Raw genomic sequence first — 20,617 nt, 5'->3', positions numbered from 1 at the left:
AGTTTGAGTGAAATGTAGAAACTTTACCTCTTTGAAGTACCATTACTCTCTCTCACTTACAATATAATTGTCTTAATTTCCCTCTACATGTATTTAAAACCATAACAGGCATTATCAAAACATAATGTAGAAAAGTCAAGAAGAGAAAGGAAATTCTTTCATATTTACCCATGCTTTTGCTCTTTCTGTTGTTCTTTTTTCCTTCTGGGATATATGAAGCAAAAAGAAAACTCAGAACTCACTGCTATGTTATTGCTTTAGTCCCTAGATTATTAGCAGCTCTGCCTTTTCTATCTTTCACAGTCCTCTTGTATTTGTTTTATGTAGAGTGTCCAGGGTTTTTAGCTGTTCTTAGTGGGAGGGATAGGAAGAAGTCTGTCTTTACCATCTTGGAATGGAACGAAAAGTCACTTCACTATTTTAAATGTAAAAAAATTAAGTCAAATGGAATTTGTTTTATCTAGTTTTCCTAACGGTGTGCTATTTGGGAGGAAAAGTTTGAGGCCTTTCAATCTCTGAATTAAATTATACTTGAAATGATCTAGTGATATAGTTGCTTGTCCTTGAGTTAAAAGGTATGTGTGGAAGGAGATTTTCTAGCCTCCCTTGTAATTCTTAAAGTCAGCAGGCTATTCTTAACAGTAACAAAAAAATAGCTATCATTGGTTTTGGTTCTGCCACTTACTGACTTTACAAACTTGGGAAAGTTATTTAATCTCAGTGTGCCTTAATTTCCTCCACTGTAAAATAGGGATAATAGTACTTACATCAGGAGGTTGTTGAGAAGATTAAATAGTATTATAATTGTGAAGTACTGTGAAAAATACCTTGCATTCAGGAAGCACTACATAAATGTAGCTGTTATCATCATTACACTTAGAATGAATGATAGGCCCCTTATGATAGCAATTATTATAATCATTTCAAGGATGAAAAATTCAGGCTCAATCTGCCTTCAGCTCAGGTCATGATCCTGGAGTCCTGGGTTTGAACCCCACATCAGGCTCCCTGCCCAGTAGAGAGGGACTCCAAGAGTCCCTCTTGGAGTCTCTTGGAGACTTCTCTTTTTAGGATATATAAATTATCTCTCTGTCACCCATCTGGCTCACATATTAGTGAATTATTAGCCAATAATATCATCATCATATTCTGCATACATGCAGTAGCAAAGATTAGCCTTTAAAGGGCTTTCATGCCTCTTAGGTGAAGATTGAAATGTGTGTGTATTTTTAAAATATATCCCACTAAATTTTTCTGTAGCATAAAATGTTTATTACACTTTTGAATCTCTCTTGTTCTTTAGAAACAGTTTTAAGTCTGTTTGAATCTGAATTTTTAATCTGTTTTTTTAGAAAGCTTTCTCTAGAAAGATTGTGAATCTCTGTTCATTACTTGTATATGACTTAGAATTTTTCAATATATCTGTCTGCCCTTCTTAGCTATGAAATGTAATGTTTTTTAAGTTTTTAATTTTAATTCCAGTATAGTTAAGATAGTGTTATAATTAGTTTCAGGTGTACAATATAATGATTCAGTATTTCTGTAGAACTTACACATCATTACTCAGTGCTCATCATGAGAAGTGTACTCTTAATTCCCTTCACCTATTTTACCCCTTCCCCTCAAACAACTCCCCCCTGATATGCTTTATTTTAAATGAACACCCTCAGTTAAAGTTACTACTTTTTCTTCAACAAGAACGTTTTTACTTGAAGCATATTTCAGAGTACATGGTTCTAAAAGATATATATAAAACATTCCATCCAAGAAAAATAGAGTATATATTTTCCTCAAATGCACACAGAAGAATCCCCTGGTTAAATCACATAAAAAGAGACATAACAAATATTACAAATTTAAGAAGGCTGAAACCTAATAAATATATTTTCCAGCTACAATGATACAAAAGATCAATAATAAAAGAAAGCTGGAAAATCTACAACATAAACATTAAATATTTAATATGTGACTATTAACACACTACTGCATAAGCAGTGGGCCAAATAAGAAATCAAACAGCAAATCAAAATATGTGTCAAAACTAAAGAAAAACACGATATTCCAAAACCTACAAGCCACAGCAAAAGCAGATGTTAGAATGAAATTTATGCTCTGATGCTTGTATTAAGAAAGTTCAAATAAACATTACACCACAAGGAACCAGGAAAAGAAGAAACTTAGCTGAAATTTAGTAGAGGAAGGAAATAACAAAGAAAAATCAGAAATAAAATAGAGACCAGAATAAAAAAATAACATAACATTGAAAGTAATGATCATTAAAAAAAAAAAACAAACACAAAATTGGCAATGCTTTAATACATTAACTAAGAAAAAAAAGATTCAAAAACCAAAATGAGAAATAGAAGTGAAAACAATATAACAGTAACCACAGAAATACATAGTGTGATAACAGATTACTATAAACAATAATATAATAAACCCAAATAATTTCTAAGAATGTACAAGTTACCACAATCTAATCATCAATCTTGAATCCAAGAAATAGGAAATCTTAGACCAATAATATGAATGAAAGTTGAATTAGGAATCAAAAAACTTCCAGCACATCGTTTCATTGGTGAATTCTACCAAACATTTAAAAATATAATGACAGTCCAGGGCGCCTGGGTGGCTCAGATGGTTAAGCGTCTGCCTTCGGCTCAGGTCATGATCCCAGGGTCCTGGGATCGAGTCCCACATCGGGCTCCCTGCTCCTTGGGAGCCTGCTTCTCCCTCTGCTTCTCTCTCTCTCATGAATAAATAAATAAATCTTTAAAAAAAAAAAATATAATGACAGTCTTTATCAAAATCTTACAAGTAATGGAATAGGAGCACATTCAAAATCATTCCATGAGGCCGGTACTACCCTGATACCAAAGCAGGGTAAAAATAATACAAGAACAAAAAAGTCTAGTTTGATCTAAGTATTTCTACTCCAACTTGCTTCTGACATCCATAATGTTTCTCCACCATCTCACTTTCAATCTGCAGGTGTCTTAAGGTCTAAAATGAGTTCTTTGTAGGCAGCATATAGGTGGGTCTTGTTTTTTTATCCATTCTGACACTCTGTATCTTTTGTTCGGAGCATTTAGTCCATTTACATTCAAAGTAATTATTATTATCATTTTTTTAAGATTTTATTTACTTATTTGACAGAGAGAGAGACAGTGAGAGAGGGAACACAAGCAGGGGGAGTGGGAGAGGGAGAAGCAGGCTTCCCGCTGAGCAGGGAGCCCGACGCGGGGCTTGATCCCAGGACCCTGGGATCATGACCTGAGCTGAAAGCAGACGCTTAACAACTGAGCCACCCAGGCGCCCCAGTAATTATTATTTTTTTAAAAGGTATTTATTCAGAGAGTGTGCGTGGGGGGAGGGCAGGGGGAGGAGAGAGAGAACTCAAGTAGACTCTGCTCTAAGCATGGAGAACATGGGGCTCGATCTCACGACGCTGAAATCATGACCTGAGCCAAAATTTTGCGTTGGATGCTTAACTGACTGAGCCACCCAGGTGCCCCCAAAGTAATTATTCATAGATATGTATTTATTGCTATTTTGTTATTTGTTTTGTTGTTGTTTTTGGAGATTTTCTCTGATCCTTTCTTGTCTTCAATACTTTTGGTCTCTCCTTTAATATTTCTTGCAGGGCTGATTTAGTAGTCATGAACTCCTTCAGTTATTATTTGTGTGGGAAACTCTTTATCCTCTCCTATTCTGAATGATAACCTTGCTGGATAGAGTATTCTTGGCTGCAGATTTTTCCCATTCAGCACTTTGAATATATCATGCCACTCCCTTCTGGCTTGTTAGGTTTCTGTTGAGAAATCTCCAGTTAACGTTATGGGTTTTCCCTTGTATGTTATGGACTTCTTCTGTCTTGCTGCTTTTAAGATTTTTTTCTTTATCACTATATTTTGCAAGTTTAATTGTAATATATCTTGGTGTTGGCCTGCTTTTGTTGATTTTGATGGGAGTTCTCTGTGCCTCGTGGATCTCTATGTCTGTTTCCTTCCCCAGATTAGGGAAGTTTTCTGGTATTATTTCTTGAAATAAATTTTTGGCCCCCTTCTCTCTCTCTTCTTCTGGGACTCCTATAATACAAATGTTACTGCGTTTGATGTAGTCACTGAGTTCTCTGAGCCTATTTTTGTGTTGCATAATTCTTTGTCTTGTTCAGTTTCATTATTTTCCACTATTTTGTCTTCTGGGCTCTGCAGCTTATCATGAGTTGGCTTGAATGCAAGTGTTTGGTTTGAAACTATTTTTGGATATATTTCTTTCTGAGCATCTAGTTTGGACACTTCCTATATATAAAAATAAATGAATAAACATATGAAAATGACTTTGAATCTTAGTTTTAATTCTTCTAAGGCTTGATTTTAATTTTATTTTGCCTAGGATTTTAACTGTAGGTATTAAATAAATAACGCACACGGGTAATATTCATGCATTCAGGTTTTCATTCAATAAATACTAATAAAGGGCTTGGTCTGTTTTAGGCACTGTGCTCTAAGTCCTTGTTCTACTAGTGCATACCTTTTAGTATTGGAAATAAATAAGTCAGTAAGTGTTGTGATAGAGAATAATAGAGGATGGTGAGTGCTTTTTAAAAAAGATAAGGTGTTGCAGCATTTAGGGTCCCAATTTTGTTCTGGAACCTACCCTTAGGGTTAAATCCTGATTAGTCTAAGCCATAATGGTAATCCCATCCCACTTGTCAGTGATTGATTTTGTGAGGCACCGGTGAGTCAGTCTTGGATAATAAGATGTGCAGATCTTCTAGGGGACACTTCTGTCAGTAGTTTCCTGTTCCTTAAAATGAGATGGACTAAAGGTGATTACCAGTTCTTTGGTAATGTGTGTACCATAATTACATGTAGCTGGGATTGAGGCAGCCAACTTGTTAATGAAGAATGCTAGCCTTAGGACAGAAGCTGACATGCCAAGGGGATAGAATAGAAAGATGAAAATAGATTTTTGGAGTGATTAAATAAAACTTTTGTCTACCAAGAAATTAAAATTTCCTTATTTTTAAAGCTATTTTGAGTTAGATTTTCTCTGAGTTGTATCCTAACATGTCATAATCGATACAGTTTATCAGGGACTGTCTCTGAAAAGAGGTGACATTTATTTAAGTAGAGATAAGAATTATAAGAATGAGCCAAAGGAATTACAGTTCAGGTAGAAGGAACAGGAAGAATGATGGTGCCATGATAGGTAAGAACTTGGCAAAAGACTAATATACCTGCTTTCTGATGACCAAGGGAAAAATAGTAGTAACTAATGCAAATCACCATTACATATATTATTTCATGTAATCTTTACAATTATGTGAGGATGTACTGTTATTCCTATTTTATAGTTGGATAAACTGCCCATATATTTATAGCCAGTCATTAATTTGAAATGGTTGCTATTTCTCTATCATGCTGCCAGTCAAGTATATATTATGTAATACTGGATAATCAGATAAAATGGTAAGGGTATACATTTTATTTGAATTTTTTAGTATTACTACTTTTCAGCAGTTTTAATCTATTCAGGCCAAAGGTACAGATGCCAAGGCCAGATTTCTGGACCCATTTGAATAGTACAAATTAATTGCATCAGTAAACACAGCCTGGTGTATTATCTTGAATTAAGGTGAGTGAGATACTCCTGATGGAAACCTCATAAATGTGATTATTTGTTTGTACTTCAAAATGAGGAAGATTAATTTCTAAGATATTGGCTGGTTTCAGTGAATTTAAATAGAGTATTTTATGCTTATGTATTCAGGATGCCTAGCATTTTAAATTCATATGTGCATATACTGTGACCTTACTGATAAGCAGTGTGAAAATATGATAGATGACTCTGGAAGTAATGAATGAAAATTGAATTTTATAGTCTTGGTAGGGGCTATATGAAAATTTCCTTTTCTGTCCTCTCCTATTCTCCTTTTTCCCCTCCACTGCCTTCTTGCCTCCCCTTCTACTTTCTTCCTCCCTGCCTTTATTCTACATTTCAGTTTAGTTGGTTACATCAGTGCTTTTACATAAATAAAAGTTGATTTCAACTAGCATTAAAGGGCCGTATTTATGATACTCTTTTTGTTTTTTTCTACTTTCTTAAATTAATAAACACATAATTTTATAAACTTCCCTTTTTCCATATGGAGGTTAGACAGTAAGTGGTAGTTTAAATAAATTATAACAGTACTTAATTTAAAAATGAATTTAGATCAGATGGGAAGATATTTAAAGTCTGGGGTATATGTTAATCTAGAATTGAATTCTGTATGTACAGGGCTTTTAAAATATTTGTACTTTTTTTCCCCCCCAAGATTTTATTTATTTATTTGAGAGAGAGAGTACACGAGAGAGAGAGAGAGAGAGAGAGCATGGGGTTGGGGCGGGGTAGAGGCAGAGGGAGAAGCAGAATCCCCGCCGAGCAGGGAGCCTGACTCAGGGCTCTGTTCCAGCACCCTGAGATCATGACATGAACCGAAGGCAGACACTTAACCAACTGAGCCACTCAGGTGCCCCCCCTAAAAAAAATATTTGCACATTGTAAATGATAACTAGCTTTTCTCCAGAAGTTTTATTTATATTTCCCTTTATCAACCTGGTACATTTAAAATATAATAGTTACACTTAACTTCTGCTACATTATAGTAGTCATTAATTAAATTTGTTAAATAAATGATTTTCTTTTCTGTTGAATTTTTCATTTCATTTCATCACAGTGAATTACTTCACGAAGTAGTCTGTAATAATGATTTGGTTTTTCCTCTTTCCAGTTAAGAAAGTAAATTCTTCTAAAGATGGTACCTCTCTGAACTATATATTTTATAATGGTAATAACTAGTATATATTTATTATAATTTAGGGAATCATTTGAATATTTGTCATGATTTCTTTTGTTCTGAGAGAAGGTTAGGCTACTAAGAAAACTGAACACAGTTTATGGTTTGTTGATTATATTACTAGTTATTTGAGTTGATTCTTACTGTTTTGAAATGTGTGCAAAATACAATTTTCACATTAACATTTGGATTGAAATTAATTAAATCTATAGAATAATTACCTTTGGAGTTTTTTCATTAAAAAAAAGAATGTACAGTGATTTTGCTGAAAAAAAATTCTTTCGTTGAAACTCAAGATGCAAGCACATAATTTAGCCATTTAATGAATTAGCAGCCTCCAATTATTGACATTCTCAATTACATTCACAAAATGGAGATAGTTTAAACTTTCTCTTAAAATGTTTTTCAACTGTATTGAAACATAATTTACATCAATAAAATGTACCCATATTAAGTGTACAGTTAGATGATTTTTTCTCACATATATACCTTCATGTAGCTGTCATTCCCCTTTTTAGTCAGTCATCTGCTTGCTCCCTGGCCCTTTGTATTAGTTTCTTTGTTCTAGAATTTCATATCAGGGTGTATTTTTTTTATCCCTGGTATCTTTAGCCAGACATGTTACTGAGATTCATCCATGTTGTATATATTAATAGTTCGTTCCTTTTTACTGTTGAATAATATCCTACTTATGAATAAGTCACAATTTGTTTATCCATTCAGGTGTTAGTAGATACTTGGATTTTTGCGAAATTTTGGCTCTTATAAACAAAGCCATTGTGAACATTCTTGTACAAGTCTTTGTATGAACATATGTTTTCATTTCCCTTGTAAATACTTAAGAATGGAATTGTTGAGTTATATGGCAAATATATATTTAGCTTTTATGAGACTGTCAAACTTTTTTTCCTTTTTTCTTTTTTAGAAAAATTTATGTAAAATCGCTGTTACATCTTCTATAAATATGTTTGGTAGAATTCACATATAAAGCCATATGGGCCTGGAGTTTTCTTTTTGGGCAAATTTATAAATATGAATTCAACATCTTTAATGGTTATGAGCCTATACAGCTATTCAGATTGTCTATTTCTTCTTGATTGAGCTTTGGTTATTTCTTTTAAGGAATTTGCCAGTTTCAGGTCTGGCTTCGTACTTGTTGACACAAAGTTGTTTACAGTATTCCCTTATTATCTTTTTGTAGCATCTGTAGTGATGCTCCCTCTTCCATTCCTAATATTGGCAACTTATGTCTTATTCCCCCCCCCATTAGTTCAGCTGAAATATTATCAATTTTATAGGTCTATTCAAGGGGCTTGTTTTTGGTTTCATTGTGTTTTTTTCTATTGCTTATCTGTTTTATATTTCACTGATAGAGTTTACAGTTTGAATCTTTTACCTGTTTCACCAAACTTTCAAATACTGTCATACCTCTTAAAAGATAATGTAGGAACTTTAAAATAATACCATTCCCTTTTCTGCCTGCCATCCTTTATTAATGTATGACAAACATATGGCATTGTTACACGTCCCGTAATACTTTGTCATTACTTTAGTTTTAAAAGATTCAAATTTATTTTAGAAGAAATTAAAATGAGGTTTCATTTATACTTACCATCCATTTTAATGTCTGTTTAGATCCATTGTTTATATTCACATTTCCATCTACAATCAGCCTGATAAGCATCCTTTTACATATACCCTGTGGTATCTGCTGCCAACAAGTTCTTTCAGCTTTTGTTTACTGAAAATGTACTTGTTTTGCCTTTAATCTTAAAAAAAACCACAACTTTTTATTTTGGACTAATTTTAGAATTACAGAAAATTTGCAAAGACTTTGCCAGTTTTCCCATCTTACACAGCCATGGTAATTTGTCAAAACTAATAAATTAACATTGGTACAATATTATTAACTAAATATTACTACAGATCATAATGGATTTCACCAGTTTTCTCACACTGTCCCTTTCTTTTCTAAGATCCAATCCAGGATACCATGTTGCATATAGTCATTATATCTCCTTGGTCTTCTCACATCTTTGACAGTTTCTTGGTGGTTTCATGTTTTTATTATGACCTTGATAGTTTTGAAGAGTACATTCAGGTCAGTTTGGGTTTGTCTAGTATCTTTCTCATTATTAGAATGGATTACGGGTTTACAGATGAATACCATAAAGATGATGTACCCTTCTTCATTACCATTTAGAATTGTTCCATCACTGTAAAAATTTCCCCTGCAGCCCCTTTGTAATTTGCCTCTCCTTGCATCTTCAATCCTTAGCTACCGCTGATCCATTTTTCATCCTACTTTTCCATCTTTCATAATGTTAAATAAATGAGTCACACAATGTGCAGCTTTTGATTCTGGCTTCTTTCACTTAGCAAAATATATTAAAGATTCATCCATTTTATTGTGTGGGTCAGTAGCTCGTTCCTTTTTATTGCTGAGTAGTATTCCATTGTTTTTGACATATTAGAGTTAAATTCATTCACCTGTTAAAGGCTATCTCAATTTTTTCCCAGTTTTTGCCTATTATATATAAAGCTGCTATAAACATTTAAGTATCAGTTTTTGTGAGAACATAAGCTTTCATTTCTCTTGGGTTGATACCTAAGAGTGGCAGTCTTGGGTAAGTGTATTTTTAACTTTGAATCGTAAAACTGAAACTTCTTTAAAAGATAGGAGAAAATATATGGGACCTTGGATTTGGGATTGAATTTTTAGGTATAATACCAAACCACAATTATGAAAAAAAAAGAATAAGTCATATTTCATCAAAAAATTTAAAATTTTCTTGTGTGCAAGACACTGTTAAAAGAGTGAAAAGGTAAGTCACAGACTGGGAGAAAATATTTGAAAAATCACTTATCTGATAAAAGATTTGTATCTAGGATATGTAAAGAACTCTCAAATCTCAACAGTAAACAAATAATCTAAAATAAAAATGGCAAAAGATCACAGTAGACACTTCACCAAAGAAGATATATGGATGGCAAATAAGCACAAGAAAAGAAAATCACTTGCTTAATGTCATTTGTTATTAAGGAAACTGAGTGCAAATTGAAACTACATCAAGATACCACTCTATAGCTATTTTAATTGCTTTAAAAAATTAACAATACCAAATGCTGGAGAGATTGTGGAGTAACAGGAATTCTCATTCATTGCTGGTGATAACTCAGAATGAGCATCCACTTTGGAGTACAGTGTGGCCTTTTTTTTTTTTTTATAGACATACATTTTCCTTAGGACACAATAGTACCACTTCTAGGTATTTACTCTAGTTAAGTGAAAACTTAAGTTCATAGAAAACTTTTATTTTTGAAAATATTTTCACTGGATAGCAAAGTGTAGTTTTGCCTTTTTTTTTTTTTTTGAATTTTAGCAACTTTAAAAGATGTTCCATTGTCCACTAGCTTGTACTTTTTTCTGAGCCCCTGAAATTATTTTTACCATGTATTTTTTTCCATGACTATTTTTCCCCTCTAAATTGTGATATTATTTGTATTTTAAAATACGTTGGAAATTCTGCATATGCCTGACTAAGCTTATTTTCAGTGTACATTACTTTAAGTTTGATGACAGGTTTTGTTCTGAGAAGTTCTTTTTCAAGCTGAATGTCAAAATGGGGAAATGCCGATAGATTCTAACTCGCCCTGAAGCTAATGATGTAGATTGCTTTCTTGCTAATGATGATGGATGATGGATGACTTTTATTTGAGTTTTATCACCTAAACAAATTTTCAGTTCATGATCATGGTTACTATATGGTGATACAGCTGTGGGGAAAGCTGTAAAATACCATAATATCTAAAGATAAGTGCATTTGTCACCATAGTTATAATTTTCTTTTTCTTGTGATGAGGGTATTTTTTTATTACTGTCTTTAAGTCCATTGAATTTTTCTTCTGTAGTATCTAATCTGCTCTTTAATTCTTTCCAGAGAATTTAAAAAACTTTCAGATTTTTTTTACTTATAGAAGTTGCATTTTAGTTGTAGTTTTTATTTCTTTTTTCAGTATAGTGATTTTTTAACTTAAATCTTAGTATATATTTTTAGTAGTTGTTTTAGTTTTCTTGTCTGCCTTCATCATCTCTGTCTTAGGGGTTTGCTTTAAATTGACTGATTTTCTTCTTGGTTCTGAGTCACATTTTTCTCCTTTTTGACATCATGGTAAAACACAGTTTTTGGGAAGTAAAAATAATTTATAATTTATTAAGCCATATTTCTGTGGGTGGGCAATTATGGTTTTTTCCAGTTTGGAGCTATTGCAAAAAATGTTGTAATGAGTAGCCTTGTAAAATGCATTTTGTTCATATGTTAAGACACATCTTAGTATAAATCCCTGCTAGTGGAATTTCTCATCAAAGGACATGTTTTTACGGAAATACTTGGTGTATAATGCCATATTTCCCTTTGCGTAGTGTATAAGTGTATACATACTTGTATTAGTTAAATAAGTGCTGAATTATTTTTGAGTTTAGAACACCACCCTCTTATGAACATGGTTCATAGTGGAACAAGTCTTTGTTCTGACTCTTAGTTCTATAGAATATTTTTATATACTCATCTTTTGCCCTTAACATTAAAGCGAAGCCACTAGAATGTGATTCTTGGAAACATCATTTGCACATAGTCAGATGCTAAAGGAAGTCGGTATTGGTCATTTTCTTATTGTTAGATACAAGAATAGTCAATTTGACAGTGTTATAAATGGTACTGCATTTGTTGTTGTTTTTCACAGAATGATTAAACTAGTTCTGTTTTTAAGAAACTAATTACTTGGTATAGTTTATAGTCAGTTTCTCACTGTATCACTCAGTATGTTAGTTGCTGCAAGAAGAAGCTTTTTTGAGGTTGTTTCTGTGGAATTATTTCCCTTTGCAATTAGAATCCACTGGAATAGTACCTCTTGAGGGCAGAGCTTCTCATTTGTCTTATTCACTGCTACAACTCCAGTGCCTAAGACAGTGTCTTTTATATGATAGGGACTTATTAAGTATTTTTTGAATGAATGAGTGATTGAATCATGGTGCTTTATAGAATTAGGTAAAGTACATGGTAAATTTGTTCCACTTGTTCTCCATTTCAAATGTTGATTAGAACCATGCTATATATTTTAAAATAAATAATGTGTAAATGGCTACACTGAGTGAAGTAACTTATTTAGAAGGTAAACTACTCATGCCATCTCTCAAATGTTCTCCCTTCTTTACTGCAGCTGTGAAACTTTCCCCTATCTTCTCAAGATACTAAATTCTCTCCTCTCAGAAATCCCAGAGTAGTCATTTATATCAGATATCTTTTGTTCATCCTTTCTGTTTTGTATTTTGAATTACAATTTCATTTTTGTCCTATTTTATCTCCACTATGGATTTTTTATACTTATTTTTATTTTCTAAATTATGTGTTGCTCTGGGGAAATGTTGGCTGACAATGAGATGATGGAAATGTTCTATATCTGCACCTTCATAATGGCAGCCGTAGGCACAAGTGGCTATTGAACATTTGAAATGTGGCTATTGTGACTGAGGATAAATTTTTCATGTTAATTCTAGTTTAAGTAGTTGCATGTGGCTAGTGACTATTGAAGAAGACAGTGCAGCTCTAGGGCTTACAATTTACATTTTTAAGTTACCAGTCTAATGTGCAGTGAGAACTTTACAACAGTGTTCTTCCATTTCCTCCCTCCTCTCCTTTTGTGTTTTGTCATCAGATATTCTACAGATATATAAACCTAGTGATACATTATTGCTATTCTTGAGTTAGACATTATTAAGTTAAGGGAAAATATGTCTTTATTTTCTTTAGATTTTTACCATTTCTGGTGCTGTTTCTTTGTGTAGATCCAAATTTCTATGTGGTATCATACTTCAGCTTGAAGGATTTCATTTAACTTTTTTTGTGTGTGTGTGCAGTTTTGCTGGCACAGAGTATTTTTCAGCCTTTTTTTTTCCCCCCTGGAAACTATTTTTGAAGATATTTTCACTGGTTATAAGTTGACACTCTTCCCACTCCCATCCCCCCCACCCAAAAGGTTGTTGCTTCATTGTCTTCTGGCTAACATTGTTTCTGATAAGAAATGTGTTCTCATTCTTTGTTTGCTTGTGTGTAATTTTTCCCCCAGTGACCTGTAAGATTTTCACTTTGTTTTCAGCAGCTTTGCCTACATTTTAAATTTATCCTTCTAGCAGTTCTCTGCATTTCTTGGATTTGTGTTTTATCATTCATTGATTTTAGAAAATACGTTTTCTGCATCATTATCTCTCCTCTTTTTCTGTAACTCCAGTTACATATGTGTTAAATCATTTGATAATCAGTGCTCCCACAGATTTTGAATTCCTTCTTTTTTTTCCCCAGTCTTTTTTTTCTTCTTTGAGTTTTATTTTGGATAATACCTAACGACCTCTTGTCATGTTTGCTGATTAATTTTAATTTTTGTCCAGTTTTCTGATAAGCCTGTTAAAGGTCATCTGATATTTTATTTTTGTTAATTTGGTATTTTATCTGCTGAATCCTCCATCTATTCATATATGTTGTCCATACTTATCTTAGATTTTTTTAATATATTATAATTCTGAATTTTCTGTCTGATAGTTCTAACATCTAGTTCATTTATGGGTCTGGTTCTGATGTTTGCTTTATCTCTTGAAAATGGTTTGTTATATCTTGCTTTTTTTATGTGTCTCATGATTTTTTGTTGCATGCCATACATAAGTACAGAGCTGTAAAGACTGAGGTCAGTAGTACTTATGCCCAGAAATAGGTATTTTTCCTTTTGAGGCTATTTGTTTATGTATGGATGTGGAGTGAGTCATTCCAGTCAGTGATTAAGTTGGGTTTGTTTCGTTGTTTTTGCAGTTGTTCACTGAGTCAGAGACTTAAAATTCTTGGAGTAGTGGAATGCTGTTACCTCATTCTTAGTGTGGGGCCTGGAGTGCTAAGATTGCTCAATATTCTAGTTCATCGTTACTAACCCTTTCCATGTCTTTGGATGGCTGCATCACAAGATAATCTCTATCAATGTTCTTTGTAATTTTTGATTACTTGTTGGAGAGTGTGATGTTTATTTTGTTGTCTTTCTTGAAAGAATGTTGACTTTTGGTAGGCATTTAGTTTACTTTTAGATCTCCTTGATCCTTTTGTAGCTTGTTTTTAAGTTTTGTTATAGCTTTTGTAAGCCTCTTCTTAATTCTATGGCTAGAGTCATTAAACTCTGGCTTATGAGCTATCTGTAGCCTATTTTTGTATAGCTTTTGAGCTAAGAATGGATTTTACATTTTTAAAGGGCTGTAAAGAGAAAAATAAAAACAAAAAATATGTGATAGAGGCTGTATATGTCTCACATAGCTTATGGTATTTATTATCCTGCTCTCTAGAGAAAATATTCTGATCCCTGGTCTAGGGCTTACTTAACCCTAACTTCTTTTTTTTCTTAATTAATTTATTTTTTAAAATTATTAATATATAATCTGTTTCAGGGGTACAGGTCTGTGATTCATCAGTCTTACACAACACACAGCACTCACCACAGCACATACCTTCCCCAGTGTCCATCACCCAGCCACCCTATCTCCCCATCCCTGACCCCTCCAGCAACCCTCAGTTTGTTTTCTGAGATTAAGACTCTCTTATGGCTTGTCTCCCTCTCTGGTTTTGTCTTGTTTCATTTTTTTCCTCTTTTCCCCTATAATTCTCTGCCTTGTTTCTTAAATTGCGCATATCAGTGAGAACATATGATAATTGTCTTTCTCTGATTGACTTATTTCGCTTAGTCTAATACTCTCTAGTTCCATCCATGTTGTTGCAAATGGCAAGATGTCAGTATTTGATGGCTGTGTAATATTCCATTGTGTGTGTGTGTTTTATTTCTTGGCTTCCTACTGAATGCACCAGGTTTTCTATGTGGCATTTCATTGTTTTTGGTTGGAACTCATAGATTTTCCCCTTTATAGACTCTCTGAGAGATACTTTTCAGTTACCTAGTATTTAATTTTTCTTTTCTTGATAATTATTCTTTGCCAGCCTCATGAAATCTTTTTTTTTAAAAAAGATTTTATTTATTTGACAGAGAGAGACACAATGAGAGAGGGAACACGAGTAGGGGGAGTGGGAGAGGGAGAAGCAGGCTTCCCCCTGAGCAGGGAGCCCGATGTGGGGCTCGAACCCAGGACCCTGGGATCATGACCTGAGCCGAAGGCAGACGCTTAACGACTGAGCCACCCAGGGGCCCCTAGCCTCAGGAAGTCTTATGCATGCAGAGCTTAGTATCCTGTACACATTTTTGGATCCTTTTCTCTGGGCAGCTCCCTTCCCTTCAGTATACTGACTTGTAGATTCTCTCCCCCTTAAACTTCTTAAACTTTAGTCTCTAACTTATCACTTCAGGAAGACAGCTGTGCTTTGCCTGGGTTCTCCACTTTTGTTGGGGGTTCAGTAAATTTTAGGCAGAAAGCTAGAGTGAGTATAGGACTTAACCTTTGATTGTTAACCTTATCTCAGACATCACAATCTTGTCTGGCTATTGCTCAATCTGAAAACCTGAAAACAGGTTTTCTAAATATTTAAGTTTTCTAGTTTATATGTGAGGGCAAGTCTAGTACCAGTTGTTCTGTCATAGTTAAAAGTAGAACTCTGGTTAGCAAACATTAATAAAAATGCCTTTAGACTTCTAATATAGCATTAATCTAATATTTATTGAATTGCTTATTTGCTCTAAATTGAGTTTAGTTTTATAGTATTTGTAATATATGTTAGCAGGATGTATAAGAAAATGTGATTAAGATTAAAATCTGTCTGGTATCTTGAATGCTGGCTCTGTGCCTTAGACTTTGTACAACTTGCTGGGGACAGAAAGAGTAACACATGAACTGAAGACCAGGGACTCAGCCCCAGTGAGAAGTAGGCATGTATACTAATTATTGTTACATAACAAATCACTCTAAGACTAAGTGATTTAAAACAATTATCTGTTGGTCAAGAATCTGGGCATGGCTTAGCTAGATCTTCTGGCTATGATCTTTCAAGAGCCTGAAATCAAAATGTGGACCAAGTTTCAGTCACATTCAAGGCTTGACTGTGCAGAATCCATTTCCAAACTTACTCACATGGTTGTTGGCAGATTCTGCTCCATTCCACATGGGCCTTTTTATATAGGAGTATCAGAGTAACAAGAGGAGAGAATAGGAGCAAGATAGAAATATCAGTCTTTTGTAAACTTATCTCAGAAGTGAAATCATATTACTTTTGCTGTATTCTATTTACAAAGCAAGTCACTAGGTCCAGCCCACACTCAGGAGGAGTAGATTACACAGGGCATGAGTACAGGACACAGGGATCATTGGCAGCCATTTTAGAAACTGCCTATAATAATATGTGGTATATAAATTAAACAAAATATTATTATAAATGGGTCTATAAAATAACCTAACAGCATTAATATATGTAGCATAATAATAATTTGCTAGTGGTATGCTAACTGCTTCCTATAGATTATTTTATCTAAGCTTTTTCTAGTATTCTGTGGGAGAGGTAGTATGTATTATATCCATTTTACAGATAAAGAAATTGAACTTTGGTAAGGTTACTTTGCTGTGATGTAGCAGAAGGAAGATTCTAGTCCAGGCTTTGCCTACTCTACTACCCATATTTTTAATCTCCATATCTTATCAGCATTAAAATACTATTACCTTTTATTGAGCACCTCTTATGTGCCATGCATTATAGTAAGTACATTATTTATTAACATCATTTGATCCTCACAGTAACTTTATTAAAGCTCTCAGTCTTATTGATTATATACTTTAGCTTTAGCTTTCAGATTCAAGAAATTACTTTGAAAAATTACATATATTTTTTTGTTTCAGAGACATTAAGCAAATACAACCCAAAGAATCTCTGTAAATACAAAAAAAAATCATTTATTTAATGAAACCTACTTAATGAAACCTATTTAAATGAAACCTACTACCTTAAAAAAAAGTGGTATTCACTAACTAAATAAATTTGTGGAAGGAAACCTGACACATTTCAATCCATTTAATATTCTGCAGTATATATATATATATATATATATACACATATACACATGTACATATATATTCTGCAGATGAAAGGTGGTATGTGAGGGCGCCTGGGTGGCTCAGTTGGTTAAGCAACTGCCTTCGGCTCAGGTCATGATCCTGGAGTCCCAGGATCGAGTCCCGCATTGGGCTCCGTGCTCAGCAAGGAGCCTGCTTCTCCCTCTAACCCTCCCCCCCTCTCATGTACTCTCTCTCTCTCTCTCTCACTCATTCTCACTCTCTCAAAATAAAAATAAATCTTTAAAAAAAAAGAAAGGTGGTATGTGAATCTCAAACAGGAATGAATTTATAAATACTAAAAAGAAAACAACTCAGTCCTAGAAGAAATCTCAACAAACACTACTGTATAAATTTTAGTTAGAAATTAGCTCATTGTAGTTAATGTTGAAATATTTTTACTAATGAATTTGAAATATTTTCACTAATTCTTTCACAAACAAATTGGCTTTCATATCAAGATCTGTACATACTTTCTTCAGTCATCCCATTGTCTTTGCAATATGAATCTTTTAGATGAGGAAAATAAGACAAAGTAAAGAGAAATTATTTTCTCATGTTTGAAAGATACCATAAGAAGATGTTATGGTCTTTTAGACCAGTTTATTTTAGTTATTTGAGGGTGTCTTGTAAGGTATATGTTGACAGTAGTAAATCCTAAATCTTATGGATGACTTTATTTTTGAACCATTTTCCTTATAATAATAGTACTGTCTCACTTTCTACATTCAGATTTGTTTTCTTAAGGGGGGCATAAATGCAGTTGAAGCTGATGTGCATGAATTATGTCATATGTCATACTAGCATATGTCATGTGTGACATCCTTCACTCATTCATTCACTTATTTATTTATTTATTAAAGAATGTTATTAGTACCTACTAAGTGCCAAGCACTGCTCTAAGTACTTGGGATACATCAGTGAACAAAATGGATAAAAATCATGGAGTTTATATTTTGACAGACATGGTTCAGACAATAGGCTGATGCTATTAATTAAGAAAATGACCATGTTTTGCTCCTACAATAATTTTTAATCTATTTTTACAACTCATGTAATATGTAGTAATTTAATATTTTGGTTATTTTTGATAGTAGTTTATGAGAATTTAAAGTATTTTATGTAACAAAATTTATGTTTCTGTAGACTTTTATTTCTATTTAAGTTATACTTTTGCTGGCTTTGAGTATTATAATTTTTGTTGTAATTTTAATAAAATGTTACAGCACATCTTATTATTTAAATGATTTGTGTTTAGAAAGCTGTCTTTTTTTTGTCACAGTTATCTTTCTAAGTTAACTTTTGCTATGAAGGGAAAGATTAAAAAATTTAAAACCTTGGGACAACTGGGTAGCTTAGTCAGTTGACTGTCCAGCTCTTGGTTTCAGCTCAGGTCATGATCTCAGGGTCCCGAGATCAAGCCCTGCATGGGTCTGTGCTCAGCATAGAGTCTGCTTGGGATTCTCTCTCCCTCTCCCTCCTCCTCCCACCCTCCACTCCCATGTGTGTGTACGTGCTCTCTCTCTCTCTCAAATAAATAAATAAAATCTTTTAAAAAAATTTAATATCTTATTGATATAGCTTGGAATTAACTAGATTATATTATAGGTTGGCATATGTTATAACAGCAATTTACAGTATTGCATATGTTGTCACAAACAGTATTATTAACTCAAATGTTAATAGTTAAGCTTCTTTTGCTGACTTACTGAATTAAATTCATCCCTTAGACCATCAGAGTGGATTCATTTTTTTTTTAATTTGCTTTTTAACCAGGAAGCCCTGAATATCTGCATTTTTTTCCACATATGAAAAGTAGACATCTTATGACTGATCTTTGACGTGAAAGGTTGAATATTCCTTCATCATTCTTATGTTTTAGTGAATAGATGAGGTTACCTGAGATTAGAGGAACAGGGTTTTGGGAAAGGATTTTGAGGGAGACAGGAATGAACAGTGGAGTCACTAACAAGAATGTTCTCAATAGGCTTAAGCATAGTTATTAAAACAACAGACAAAATGCCAAGTTTTCTTTTGGATTATTGCTTTTTTAGTTGGTTTTCAAACAATTCTCAGTACAATTCTTTTCATTGTGTGTTTTAACTAGTGAAAACCAGTAACAATGAAGAAAATAATGTAGGAATAGGAAGGAAGTAGAACACTTGTTTGAAGAGATTTGCTTTTCTTTGAATACTTGGCCACTTAGAAACAGCTGAGATTTGAGGTTCAAAAGTAGGAAAATAGCAGCTCTGTGCTAATTTTTGAGGCCTTTTCTCCAACTTTTCTGTCTAGTTTTTAATAACTGCTTAGTGCTCAAGGGCCCATCACAGTCAGTCTTCAATATAGAAATTATTTCTTGTCTTTTCTCTTTTTTTACAAGGAACTCTGTGCCTGGAGATAACAACTTCTCTTACAAAGCTCTGAAATTATCAAATGGTGTTAAAGTTATATCTTTGCCTACAATTTTTTTCCTTGGGGAAAAAACTGTTTTGTTTCTAAAGGGTATTCTAAGCTTGATGATGAAGTGACAAATGAAACCCACAGCCAAGCCTGAGAAAGCATGTGCATGTGTAACTTAAGATGCACAGTGACTAAGATATAACTGATATAGACTTATATTGCAGTTATTGGTATTTTTTAATAAATTCAAGGAAGGGAAAATCTAGCCTAATCTATATGAACCTTTGCTTGTGATATTTGGAGTGGTTACCAGCTGCTTAATGGCTGCGATAACCTTTGCTTAGTTAATATGCATGTCACTTTTAGAATTATCAGTGACAATTTGCCTGTCACCTGCAGAGTTAAGTAGAGTGTAATGGCAGCTGAGCAGTGAGATGGAGGGAGATGGAGTCGAGATCTTATAGGAATGAAAACATGTTTCTGTTTGAGATAATGGAAACATTGGGCCAAAATATGTAGTTGAATATATTTTGTTTGGTTTTGATTGCTTATTCAAAGATACAGTCTCTTGATCTCCATGTATTGTCTATTGCACAATGATGTAAGAAGGAAAAGTGATGATGGCACTTAGAGAACTTTCAAGTTTAGAGCTAATTAATTTATCTGGTAGAGCCCTGGTATACATGAGTGATTTAATATGCAGATGTAAAAGCTTTTGCTTTTTACTTATTATTAGGCTGTTAGATTATTTGCCAGCCTGTTGACCAGTCAACACCAGTGTGTTTCCTTTAACTCCATGAATCTCAGCATATGCTATTTTGCATATCCTAAATAATTTAAATACATTTCTTACTCTTTCCACAGCATGTAGAGTCCATGAAGCACAGGACAATAAAGCTTCCTACTCATACCACCAGGAGGATCTCTTTGAAAGATTCACTACAGGACTACCAGAGACACCAGTTTGTCTGAAGCATCATGTGTTGAAACAACAGAAGGCAACTACTTTTGCACTAGCTAGAAACAGAGTTATGATGTTTTCATTTCTTTGAGCCAGGGGAGTGAGTTGAAAATCTGAAAATGCGGCCATGGACTGGTTCCTGGCGTTGGATTATGCTCATTCTTTTTGCCTGGGGGACCTTGCTATTTTATATAGGTGGTCACTTGGTACGAGATAATGACCACCCTGATCACTCTAGCCGAGAACTGTCCAAGATTCTGGCAAAGCTTGAACGCTTAAAACAGCAAAATGAAGACTTGAGACGAATGGCTGAATCTCTCCGGTAGGTTCTAAA

At 33.7% G+C, this 20,617-nt stretch overlaps 1 protein-coding gene across 11 annotated transcripts in view; it reads left to right on the top strand.

Moving 5' to 3' along the window:
- Positions 1–20,617, top strand: part of FUT8 (fucosyltransferase 8) — a 330,956-nt gene that overhangs the window by 140,063 nt on the left and 170,276 nt on the right. For all 11 annotated transcript variants that reach the window (XM_027571178.2, XM_027571180.2, XM_027571179.2 and 8 more), the window contains one exon: positions 20,187–20,605. In XM_027571178.2, coding sequence (XP_027426979.1) covers positions 20,403–20,605 — 203 coding nt within the window. In that variant the 5' untranslated portion in view covers positions 20,187–20,402. The remainder of the gene's footprint in view (positions 1–20,186; positions 20,606–20,617) is intronic.

The sequence above is a fragment of the Zalophus californianus genome, chromosome 6 (genome assembly GCF_009762305.2).
Source record: "Zalophus californianus isolate mZalCal1 chromosome 6, mZalCal1.pri.v2, whole genome shotgun sequence".
NCBI classification, from domain to species: domain Eukaryota; kingdom Metazoa; phylum Chordata; class Mammalia; order Carnivora; family Otariidae; genus Zalophus; species Zalophus californianus.
This window is presented reverse-complemented; position numbering and strand designations above follow the sequence as displayed.